This window comes from Gobius niger (genome assembly GCF_951799975.1).
Source record: "Gobius niger genome assembly, chromosome: 12".
NCBI classification, from domain to species: domain Eukaryota; kingdom Metazoa; phylum Chordata; class Actinopteri; order Gobiiformes; family Gobiidae; genus Gobius; species Gobius niger.
In genome coordinates, this window is record NC_136863.1 from 7,729,574 (window position 1) to 7,742,661 (window position 13,088).

At 40.2% G+C, this 13,088-nt stretch overlaps 1 protein-coding gene across 1 annotated transcript in view; it reads right to left on the reverse strand.

Annotated features, from left to right (window-relative positions):
* The window catches only part of ppm1h (protein phosphatase, Mg2+/Mn2+ dependent, 1H), a 75,735-nt gene that overhangs the window by 19,214 nt on the left and 43,433 nt on the right, over nucleotides 1–13,088 (reverse strand). Inside the window, exons 5-7 of the mRNA XM_079567116.1 lie at nucleotides 12,242–12,326; nucleotides 10,657–10,775; nucleotides 328–391 (exon numbers count right to left, since the gene is read on the reverse strand). Of these exons, the coding sequence (XP_079423242.1) occupies nucleotides 328–391; nucleotides 10,657–10,775; nucleotides 12,242–12,326 (268 nt within the window). The remainder of the gene's footprint in view (nucleotides 1–327; nucleotides 392–10,656; nucleotides 10,776–12,241; nucleotides 12,327–13,088) is intronic.

The following is a 13,088-nucleotide window of genomic DNA, read 5'->3' on the forward strand; positions in this document are numbered from 1 at the left end:
AGCCATCTCATCTTGAATAAATGAACTGAAATGTTCTTGATTCGAGACAATTGATGCAAAAATCAGATAAATTAACTTGAAATGCAAAGGCAAAAGCAAGAGAAATCATTGTCATTCCATTAGCACAAATTCCAATAATTCAAGTAGTTTTAAGTCATATGTTGCCGTTTCCCCCCAGTATTTCAGTGATATATTGTGCATACCCGAGAGTCATAGTGCAATTTTATTTATTTGTTTGGTTTCACGATAGCAATGGCAATTTTTGAGGCTTGTAGGGTTCACTCATCTCCCTCTGTGCACTGACCGCAGTTCGTGTGCGCCTCTTACCTTTTTCCCTTCTCCGTAGATCAGTGGAAACTTCAGGTCATCGTCATCGATGGTCTTGTACGCCCTGAGGAGAGAGGACACTTTAGTGAAGTCTTGGTTTGTAAAGGGGTCCGGAAGACATCGATCAGCAGCGAGAAACATCGTGAAAAACATGTCATCAACACAAAAGAGCATATTCAAATCATGAGGGCTTTAAGCTCCAAATATTTTTCAGTTCATGGACCTTGAAAACATGTGGACACATCTACCCACAAAACTACATTTAGAAGTTGCAGTTCTGAGTAAATATATTAATTCAAGCAACTGCCATAGAAAAAAAAGTGCCAGTACACATTTTTAGCTGCTTAAAAGTGTTGTTCCAGGTGCACGGACTGTATTAGACACAGATGAGGCAGACATACTGTATATTGTTGATCATCGCACAAACATTTCGATGGAGGAAGCCGGTTAAGCTGTGGAGGTGCAGAGACATTATTTGCCTATAGCCCCCACGCTGCTTTGAGTGCCTTATCGCATTCGGCGACTCTGTGGGGCAGATTAGCAGGAGCAGAGCAGGTTTTTACATCAGAGGTGCTCCACTCAGAGATACCATATGTCCCCACTTCAGGAGCCAAGTTCTGCCTTCTCAGCGCTTTTTACTACAGTGAGCAACGACCATCGCAGCAACAAAGAGCAGAGAATACGGTCTGCTGCGTCTTATTAGGCAGGTGGAGAGCTGTAAGGTGGGTTGGTGTGTCAAAATAAGACAGATTAAGGATCAGACTGTGGCCAAAACTTGATGGATAAAGCATAATGAGAGTTGAAAGTGTTGACTGCAAACTTAGTTGCGTTTTGAAAGGCTTGTCCAACAATATCTCACTCACCTTAAGCCGAAACAAACCCAAGCCCGAATACTATACCACACTCGTGCTTTAACAGACACATTAGATATACAACCTTTAGATCAAAGACTTTTAATAATCACAGGGAATAATTCTTTTTGATCTAGAGTAACTTTCCGAACTTGACGACTTCATAACGTGACAGTCCGACAGGAGACGAACTTCCTATATTATTCACTCTGAGCCGGTCCCTGTTGATTCCCTGGAGCGGACTGACGGGGACAGCAGCTGCTCCTCGGGGACTCCGGTGTTAAGAGCCGATAAGAGAGTGAGAGGTGTGCATTAATCCTGTTTCAGACCGCTACCTCTCTATCACACATGCACCGTATATTACCGAGACATGGTCTGGGCTGTACTACCAAGTCTATGTATAGCCTGACACTTAAATCCTGAACTGGTCAAGATCTGGTTTAGTTATACTTTCAAATATGTCCTATATTTTACTCCTATGCTGAGGAGGGGGAGAGCGAACCTTCCTGCGGTGACTTGAGCTCAGCCACTGCTATGAACAAATTTATTTTATTTATTTGTAGAGCACAATTCATACACAATTCATACACAAGGCAATTAAATTCAAATGTGTTTTTTCGTTTGTAAGAGAAAAATCGGGCCCTATACTCGCCATGAAGGCCGCCTTTGCGATGCCCAATCCCGTCAGACCTTGGAAGCTAAGCAGGGAAGGGCCTGGTCGGTACTTGGATGGGAGACCGTTTAGTAACACCAGGAAGCCTAGCGAATGTAGTGTGTGAGTGAGTGGTTGGTGGTGGTCGGAGGGGCCGATGGCGCAGACTGGTTGCCTCGCTACCGTCAGTCTACCCCAGGACAGCTGTGGCTACAATAGTAGCTTACCACCACCGGGTATGGAGTGAATGAATAATGCAATGTAAAGCGTCTTTGAGTGTCCAGAAAAGCGCTATATAAAACCGATGCATTATTATTATTATTATACCATGGTCTTGGTATACTCGATTCTGATAGGCTGGAGGGTGATCGTTAAAAAATTATAATGTACACCTCGTCCAGTAAAAAACAGTTAAGTCATGTTCTATACGTTTGTTAAGTGTGACGTCACAACTTCCACTTCCGGGTACTAACAGACCAGCAAATATGCAAGAAAAAAACGTTAAAAATTCTTAAAAACAACCATCAATATTTCTGAAACTCAACGGAGAGTTACTGAACATACTTATTTATCAGGCCCATTAGCCAAAATTGCCACACCTACTGCTAAAAAGTAATATTTTGCTACTTCCGGGGTTAGCGTAGCTGCTGCACCGTTAGCATGTGTCTCCGCTAACCCGGATGTACCGACTCTGGTAAATATTACTTTTATAGCAGTAGGTACAGCATTTTTGGCTAATGGGCCTGATAAATAAGTATGTTCAGTAACTCTCCGTTGAGTTTCAGAAACATTGATTGTGGTATTTTAGAGTTTTTTCGTTTTTAGTTAGTTTCTCGCACATCTGCGGACCCGGAAGTAGAGCTGTGACATTACCACATACAGTATATCACTCCACTGCAGCTGTTTTCATAGTAACGATAAACAATTGAGCTGGAACTAGCTTCAGGTAAAACAGCTTAAAAAGTGAGATAGCTCCTGCCCAGGACTTGGAAAAAAAAAAACAGGCCCCTAGTCTTAGTTTGGTCTATTTGTGTGACTGAGACCACTAAGCTACGGTAAGAACATATCTCAGTATGCCAAAACTGTGGCCTATTCCTTTAAATAAAAATGTCTTAGACAGAATAGAATAGAACGGCATTTGTCTGTTCAAATACATCAAAAAGAACAACATAAAAGTACAGTGCTACCGGGCGCTATTTAGTACAGTGACTGCAGATGGAATGAATGATTTCTTGTAGATGTTTTGCAGAGAGAGGGAGTGATGCAGATGGTGGGTGGCGTCTTCAGTGAACTCACTCAATGACATCGCTGAACAGTATTTACTGCATACATTTGTCACAAACACAAGAAACAATGGTTGAAAATCAAATTCAGTTGCAGTTTTGACTCAAAAAGATCAGCTTAAGGGAGTTTATGGGAGAATATACTGTAAGCTGTGCATGAAGGGCTGATCTGACGCCCGAAATGTAACAACAAAAAATAGGAGCATATATACTATAAGGTGTGCAGATCTTTTTGCCTTTTTTGTCCTACTGTTTTTCAGGTCCTGCACTACCCACGTGACTTTCCACTGGCTGCATTCAGACCTCCTTGGACATGGACAGAACATGCAAACTCCACATAGAAAGGCCCTGTCTACCCGGGGATCGAACCCCAGACCTTTCACCGTGCCACCAGATCAATTTGGGCTGTTCTTAGTCCTTAAGTCTTGGTTCTGTTTGTGGATTTTACACCCCTGGTCCTGATTTAATAGCCTTTTACGATGAGTTTAGTCCTTTAGTCTAGGTTTAATCCAGGCTCAGAGCTGGTTTAACCAATCACACCGGTTTTGGCATTGATTTTTCATTTCACTTAAGTACATGCAGCTCTTACAAGATCATGTAAAAGGACCTTAACTCTGGGGATGTACATTTCGCTCACTTCATGCCGCGGTTTGACATTCGAGCGGCGTCGTCCCGGCTGATACGCTCTGAGTGGGATTAGTGCCTGAGTGTCAGTGTTATGTGTGATGTACCGAAGGCCGTATCGCTCAGCAGGTGAGGAGAGGTGTGGAGGGCTGATTATTATTTCTGCAGCAGTGGGGGGGCTGCTCCGAGCCAAGAGGAGTTCAGCCTCCATCTGCAGCCTTGACACTTCTATACATGTTTTAGGTTGATGGGGAAACGGGAGCACCATGAATAAATCCACTCAGACGGAGAAAGAACATGTTAACCCCACATAGAAGCGGGCCGGGAAGTGAACTACAGGGACCGTCTTGCTGCGAGTGCTGCCCCCGGAACGTCAGTCAAAATACCTTGTTTTCACACAACATGAGCACAACTATAAAAACCCTCCTCTTCTTCATAAACTATTTCATTTGAATCCTTCTGCTCCTCGCACCTCTCCGTTCCCGCGGCGCTTTCATGTTGCCTGTCTCTGATCTCCGGCTCTGGTCGACGCGGGGCGCTGGATCAAATCTGCCCCACATCCAGCACGTTAGATGTCTCTATCAAACCGAGCCAAGAGAACACAGAGCCATGGATACTATAGGCACAATGTTTTGCCAAATCAGGTTTACGCCAACAAATATATGGATGTTCTTCAGTTGACACAATATCTCCATGTTCATCATTGCATTGGAGTTAAGGTCAACAGAACTTTTTCTTCTCAAGCTGCAGTGGAAGTTCGACTAATGGTACTGAGCGTAGTTTTAGATTTGGTCAGAGCTGCAACAACTACTCGACGAATTGTAGCTGATCAACTATTAAAAGTAAAGGACAACTTTGAGTTAAAGGGATAGGCCACCATTTGTCCATACTGAGATATGTTCTTACCTGAGCTTAGAGTTGATGCGTAACTGTCTGGTCTGTGTGCGTGCGCTCAGTCACGCAAATGTTGTTAGCATTTAGCCTCTCCCAGCATAGGTATAGTGTCAAACTGGGGTGAAGTTAGGACATCTAAGTACTCCTAAAGTATTATTACCCCTTACATACAGTATATAGTACCCCTTTTTATCCGCTTAGAAAATCGACATGTTTGTGTAACTAGGCTTCGTGTAAAGGCTCACATAATTGTATTTAAATAGGGAAAACGTGGAGCTATACCTATGCTAGGAGAGGCTAAATGCTAAGAACATTTGTGTGACTGAGCACCAGACAGTTACGCATCAACTCGTCTAAGCTCAGGTAAGAACATATATCAGTGTGTAAAAACGGTGGCCTATTCCTTTAAGAATAGTATAGAGTAGACATGTTGCGATTTTCATGAAATGACAACTTCATAAATTATCCTCAGTGAGCATATTTTATTCCTCCAAAAAAAAAAAATGGATGATTGGTCCAAGTTTGAGAAGAAACAGACATCATTAACTAAAAAAGCAAATGATAGCATTAAAGAATAAAGACTTCTAAGAAGAGGTCTTCAGGGTTTGGACTTTCCTAACATCAAAAGTACAGCCAGAAAACCAGACTTAGAGAGACTAATCCATGCTTTCATCTCCTGCAGGTCAGACTATTGTAACGGCCTCCTCACTGGCCACTCTAAACTGCAAGAACGCTGCTGCTCGAGTCCTGATGAGAACCAGGGAACATGACAACATTAGTCCAGCACTCAGGTCTCTGTCACCTGACGCTCAAAGAATAGACTTTACAGCTTGTTTACAGGTTTCTCTTCATGGTCTAGCCCCAGAGTAAATCTCTGACATGTTAGAGTTATGTGGAGCATCTCGGGCTGGAGTTTTGATCATGTTTCTGCAGCGTGGAGTTTGTCCCGCGCTCTTTAACACTATAGCACCAGAGCGGAACCATCAATAGCGCAGCATCTGAATGACGTAACCGTTGAAAACACACGCCTCAAAAGTCCTGCATGCTTTTTACAAACACTGGCCAGTAGAATAGCACTGATTACTACCACCAGAATTCTTCTCAAAGGTAACTTTTTAAAGTTTTCTCTCATATATGATTGTCCTAAACATTTCCGCATGTAGAAGTATGGAGCACGGAAAGATGTATTAATTATCATAGTATCTTGAATCGCTCCGACACAATCCATAGCTACAGCGCTTTATTATGACCATTATTCTGTGGTTTGGTGGAAATCAATGGAGTCGGACAGAGTTTGTCTGAATATAATGCGATATTCAGTCAAGCTATTTTTAGCACAGTCGGGAAACCAGACACAGCCCGATATATTCTCTCTCTATCTCTCTCTCTCTCTCTCTCTTTCTCTTGAGACAAGGACAGTGTTTAACTCACAGTGGGAGATATAGTTTGCACTTTGTCCTGCAACGACTTAATAAGATGCAAAAGGCTGTGGGTGATGTTAATGTCTAGAATAGCGAGGACGAAGCAAGTTCTCGCTGTAGTCAGTCTGCCACGACTTAGCCCACCACTTTTTCCCCCCAAGCACCACCCTCAGGCTACCGGCGAAAGCACTGGCACACCGTTGCTTGCACGCAAGATACAAACTTTATCTTCGCTAGGTGGAAGATCGAGGCTGTGTTTCAGTTTTGTGCTGCTAGAGTCTGAAATTGTCCTCCTGAGAATGCGAGACAGGGCTCAATGCCGTGCCTACAACAACTGGAGATACTTGTCACATTTTCTCTTATAATAAATGACTACTCTGTTGTATTTTAAACTACTGCTCTTTTATTGTCCCTTTTGTAAGAACCCCTATAATATTTCTTTTTATTGCATTTGTATGAGATGTCCTTTTTAAGTAAATTTGTGTAGCTTGTCTTTGTATGCTTCCACCGCATTGGATCACATTTCTTTGGCTTAGAGGTTTGGCATGGCACTGCACACTGGTTAATTAGCTCAGGGAGATAAAGAAATGGAACATATAGGCTGTATAGAGTGGTGGCTTTAGGCCTGCGAGTCTTTGTCGGTGAGTGGCCTTGATCATTTGTGCCTCAGAGCGAGCTGGATGTCGGAGCACTCCCACACACGCTGCATGTGGGCACAGGCTGCACATGAGACAAGACAGGCATTCAAATACAGCTGCGTTTATGAGGAAACAACACAAACCGGACCAAGCCAATATACTGTATACTGAGCGTATTGAATTCTTTTATGCACCTTCTCTATGAGTTCACAGGTCGCCCGAGCTGAATGAGCGCTTTAAATCAAACGTTTTTAAAGGCGGCATATCAAGCCAAATCAACTTTTCTGAGCTCCCACATTGTTCCCTCATCTTAATCATGCCAGGAGTAGTATCTTGCTCTGTTCACAAAGTTTTGAATACTTGTTTCAGTTTCAGTTCTTCCTCTACGGCAGAAGCGTTTTCAAACATGTATCTCCTGAATAAATAGATAGAACACGCAAGATTCCAATTTTTTAAAGTCCTTAAACCAGTGTTTCCCTACCATGGGATACAGGGCCCACAGGGGGTACGCGAGCACTTAGCAGGGGTACTTGGAAATATTTCAGATCTCAAAGGAAGGCGAAACTGAACAGTATTTCAATATTATTCAGAGTGTTTTGCTTTATTTTTTAACCGAATACACCACTAAATACCAATAAATCTGAGTTTAGCAGATAATTTTGTAAATAGTTGACTGCAGGTTAGAGTTTAGGGGGTAATTTGAGTAGAAATAAAGGACCCAAGGGGTACGCGAGACAAAACAAGTTGGGAACTACTGCCTTAAAGGATCTGCATCATGCTATTTTAGCCATCCCAAAGTAAACTATAGGCATTTATATGATATATTGTACCTCTACCAAGTTTATGGAGTACTCATTTTTGTGAGAAATATAAGTATTTTCTCCGCCCCTTTTCTCCCAGCTAATCTGCTCATGCAATATTAGCAGTAAAATAAATATAAATATCACAGTAGTAAGTGAAGTTACTTCAAATTCAGTTATAAGGAGTTGACATCTGCAACACAGCTTCATAAATGGCTAAATGGCTAACACACGTTTTGATTGACTCACCGCTCCATCAGGTGTTTACATTATGGGACTCGGGTTGGTTTTAAAAGTTAATCCACTTTGATTTTGGCGAAGGTTCACCAAACATCCATCAAGAGACAGTCACAGAAAAACACTATTTTGGCTGATAGTCGCTGAATCCCGGAAAGAAATTCCAAAGTGTGGCGAGTGGCCTCTTCTTTGGGAAGGCTGAATAAAGTCCTGCACTTCTCGCAACCAAACGCGCATTTCTCCATGACATTATTGTTAGATAAGAAGTGTCCAGAGTAGGTTAGAAAGATAGAAAGAGCTCTTTCTTCACAGCTTTCAGTGCAAACATGACATCTGTTCAGACGCTCAGAGGGTGTGTTTGTTTTCTCCGCGGGGCAGTGTGGATGCCTCGGGCACTTTTGTTTTCCTTTTCTATTATTTCTTTCTTACAGCAGAAATAATGAAAAAGTGGTTCTATAAATTAAAATCAGTCAGGCCATAAGGCATTACATAAGTGTCACAAGTCAGTCGTTTTCCAGGAGAGGACGGAGCAGGATTCAGGAGGATTGCTTAGAACTGCGTGAGTGAAGCCAAAAACCACTCTGGAGGTGCTTTTGATGAGGAAATAGCATAACAACATGGCTAAAAGCTAAAAAAAAAAATCGATTTTGCATGATATAGGACCTTTAAACCAACCCGTTCTCTCTTTTTGCCTTTTATAAATTGAGGTTCTTATACTATTTGTAGCACGTTCAATTCCACCTGCCGACACCAGAGGGTGCTCCAACCAAGCTTTAAACCACAAATCTAAATTATTCCAAGTTATAATGAGTATAAAATCAAAGCTGAACTTCCCAAAAGCAGGTTTATATGCTACATATACACTCTGAATAAGTTATGCAATCTGGTTTTGTAATAGATCAGTCCTTTTCCAATTATTTCAAATGTTTCACAATGACGGCTACAAAAAGAATTGTGTAATGAGTTTGGTGAAATGGAGAGAAATCTTGGTTACATAACATAAACTGTAGGACAAAGTGTTCAGCTCAACTCACTGCACCAAAGAGCAACTATAGCCGTAACAGTGAAGCAATCGCCCATAATAGGCCACACAAATGTAAACCTGCAGCCTAAGTCCAGGCACAAAGAGCAGAACCGGGTTATGGTAGGACTTGTTTAAATATACATCACAGTTTGTCTGCGCGGGAGACGGTGTGCAGACAGCTGGAGAGAGAGAGAAAGGGCCCGATAAAGAAACAGTCATGACCTACATCTGCTGCAAACCCGGTGACGCCAAGAGACGCAGCGCAGCAACCAGCCCACAGGGGGCAGCACCAGCTCTGTCCCAGAACCACCAGATCATAGAGCCGTGGGCATGAGCACTCACATAGGAAAGGCTTATGTCATCGTCATGTTGGAAGCAGAAAGGATACTAGGATGGTAACGTTCTGTGTGCGATCTATCATAGGGTGTAGCTACAATTTAAAGCAGATACATCATGCAAAATCAACTTTTTTGAGCTTTTAACAATAGTAATCCCACCTTTTCCCTCATCAAAAACAACAACTGGAGCTGTATTTTGCTTCAATTGGAGTTTTGAGTAATCCCATTCACGTCGTCCAACTGCTTGAATGTTCCAATACTGTATTTCCTGGATTTTAATACCACAAACATTCACTTTAAGTTTACTCCATCAACAAGCGGCAGAACTTTGGCTTTATGCGGAAAAAAAGTTCATAAAACACAATTTTCATACGGCAAGCAATTTATCAGTCAATTGTAAAAAAAATAATCTGCAGTTTAATCGATTATCAAAGATAGCACGAGCACCAGACTGAGGAACTGTTCATCAGCCCATTATAAAACTATCAACTGTAGCTACTCTATCTATCTATCTATCTATCTATCTATCTATCTATCTATCTATCTATCTATCGAATCTATCGAATCTATCTATCTATCTATCTATCTATCTATCTATCGAATCTATCTATCTATCTATCTATCTATCTATCTATCGAATCTATCTATCTATCTATCTATCTATCTATCTATCTATCTATCTATCTATCGTATCTATTGAATCTATCTATCTATCTATCGCATCTATCTATCTATCTATCTATCTATTGTATCTATCTGTATCTATTAAATCTATCTATCTATTGTATCTATTGTATCTATTGTTTCTATGTTTCTATCGCAGCTATTGAATCTATCTATCGCATCTATCTATCGTATCTATCTATCGTATCTATCTATCTTATCTATCTATCTTATCTATCGTATCTATCTATCGTATCTATCTATCGTATCTATCTTATCTATCTTATCTATCTTATCTATCTATCTTATCGTATCTATCTTATCTATCGTATCTATCTATCGTATCTATCTATCGTATCTATCTATCTTATCTATCTATCTTATCTATCGTATCTATCTATCGTATCTATCTATCGTATCTATCTTATCTATCTTATCTATCTTATCTATCTATCTTATCGTATCTATCTTATCTATCGTATCTATCTATCGTATCTATCTATCGTATCTATCTATCTATCTATCTATCTATCGTATCTATCTTATCTATCTTATCTATCTTATCTATCTATCTTATCGTATCTATCGTATCTATCGTATCTATCGTATCTATCTATCTATCGTATCTATCTTATCTATCTTATCTATCTATCTTATCGTATCTATCGTATCTATCGTATCTGTCGTATCTATCTATCTATCTATCTATCTATCTATCTATCTTGAGTTGCAGACCTACCCAGTCTCTCACTTCTCAATGTCTTTTCTTTACACAGACAATATTTCATTTTTTAGAAAGGTAAAATATCAGAGCTGAGGTACCCAAAAGAATGCTTTATCCACTTTAAATTTAAATCATCATCTCGCCTCCGCTTTGTGTATGAATAAAAGCCCGCGCACTCACCATCCGGACATAGTGAAGTCTCTGTAGAGCATCCTCTTCCCCACCTCCTTCCTCTGCACCCTCCGAGGGAACTCCAGATGTGTGAACTCGTTGCCCAACAAGTGCGGCTGCATGTAGGCCTTCGAAACACAAGGGTAAATACCACATGAGGCAGGCAGCAGTGGCCCGGGGAGAGGAAAACCAAGTCTGAAGAGGGCTATTAAACTGATACAAAGAGGGAGAGCTGCTAATGCGTGGCAGCTGTGTGTACCAAGGATGTTACAATGCCAGAGTTTGTGGCATTTTTATGATTATTGGGACTATAAAAAATAATAATGAAATCCTTTATTAGCTTACAATGACACTGTCTATAGATAACAATATCCCGAGGTAAAGCATCTGTTACATGTACTAAAGAGTGAGCTTCATGTGACATCTACAGTGTGAACCAATGTTTTCTTTTCTTTGATCTTATCTTAAAAAAATATATTTAATTAAGGTAATATTTACACTTGTATTTTAGGGAAACATCAGAATATTCACAATATTTTATGTTTAGTCTGTTGCTTAAGTTCAAACAGTTATCCATTACTCAAGTAGCATTTTCATCAAGCACTTTTCTTTACTTTTACTTCTCATTTGGGTCACTACTACGTTGTACTTCTATTTGAGTAAAATTTGTTTAAAGTTACATTACATGTTCTTTTTTTTCTAGGTAAAAAAAAGATGGAAGCGGCGTTCGATCCTAATGTTTCAGAGACCGTTAACCCGCTCAATGTATTTTCCCAATAGCTGTTAAAGCAATACTATGTAACATGTTTACCTTTTCATAGTCCCTCTGACGGTAATACAATACTTTCATCTCCCCCAGTGTCTCTGGCCAGAAAACCCCAATTGCAACTTGACTGCCACCGGACCGGAGCAACCAATACACACTAATAGAATCACAAAGAAGAAGCTAACATGCTAACGGGCGAAGCTAACTGCGGGCTAGCGCCACTTAAACGGTATTTACAGCCAAATTTGAGTGAAAAAATTATGTCCATTGTGTAATTGGATGTACAATATCCCTCTCTCCCTTTGTCTTTTCTATCAGTATTTACTCTCACGGACAACTAACAATTAAAAAAACTTGCTAGGACACCTGCAGTTGCGCTTATGGCCTCTAGGGGAAAGAGTTACTTAGTACTGCTTTAACATTAGCCATCAAACATCGCATATTATGAACGATCCAGATGTTTTCAGCTGTTGTAAAACCATCGACAACATACCTCGCCATGCTTTAGTATTGGTCCTCGCTTCACCATTCATTTGTATGGGGATAAAACGGTCAATTTATACGGGTCCAAAATGTACACATTTTATAGGTACGGGCTCAGATAGTCTTAAGTCTATGCGTAATAAGATGACTGCAAAATGGCTGCTTCCTCGTTACCCTTAGCAACCGAGCTATTTCCATCCTACTGCCATGTTATTTTTGTGCTCTGAGGCAAATTGTGACCCCAATAGGTTCATAGATTGCAAAACTATACATTTACACTAATGGAAATGTATAGTAACAATATAAGGAAAAAAATGCATTCAAAAGCTTTTGGTTTAGTCTTACCAGGAACTGCAGCCTTTGTCTCTCTGACTCTGGGGTGAACTCTGAAGACATGGGAACAACTTCTCCTGATCTGATGATGATGGCTCTGAGGAGAGAGAGAGGAGACAAGTGCAGCACTTAATAAGACGATTACATTTGCAAGATATTAATTCAAGCTTCAGTTCAGCATTTATGTTTGACAGGAGACTGAAATAGGAACTGCTAAACGAATACAAGAATCACAGAGTGTGTATGTAGATGCCTAAACTACAGGGTTAGCAGGTTTTAAACTTAGTAAGGTAAAGTGTTGTAAGCTTTTGGCCACGTTCAGAGTTAGATTGTCGGTAAAAGTCATTCAGATCCAATGTTATTCCCATATGCAAACTGCAGAGGTGGGTAGAGTAGCCAAAATATTTACTTCAGTAAGAGTAATGTTACTTCGAAACAGTTTTACTCTAGTAGAAGTTAAAAGCTGAGGCCCAAATATTTAGAAAGAGTAAAAAAAGTATGTGGATAAAATGTTTCTTGAGTGGTGCAAGTACTTAGTAATAAAATGAATTATGAGAAACAAAACATGGAATAATGTAAAACATTTAAATATTCTCAAAGAAAACACCATGAAAACAAATAAAAATCCATCATTATGAAAAATTAAGTGACAAAACACAAAATACATCTGTTTTACGCATCAATATGAAGATTTTACTCAAACTTATATATTAAAAAAAAAAGAGTACAGATACTTAGGATTACACAAGTTGAAGTGAAAATAACTGTATGAAAAAACTACTTGCAAGTACAGTTACTTCAAAAAGCTTGGACGAGTTGATATGTACCTGTGGTTGAGCGTGGTTGCTTCTAACTTAAA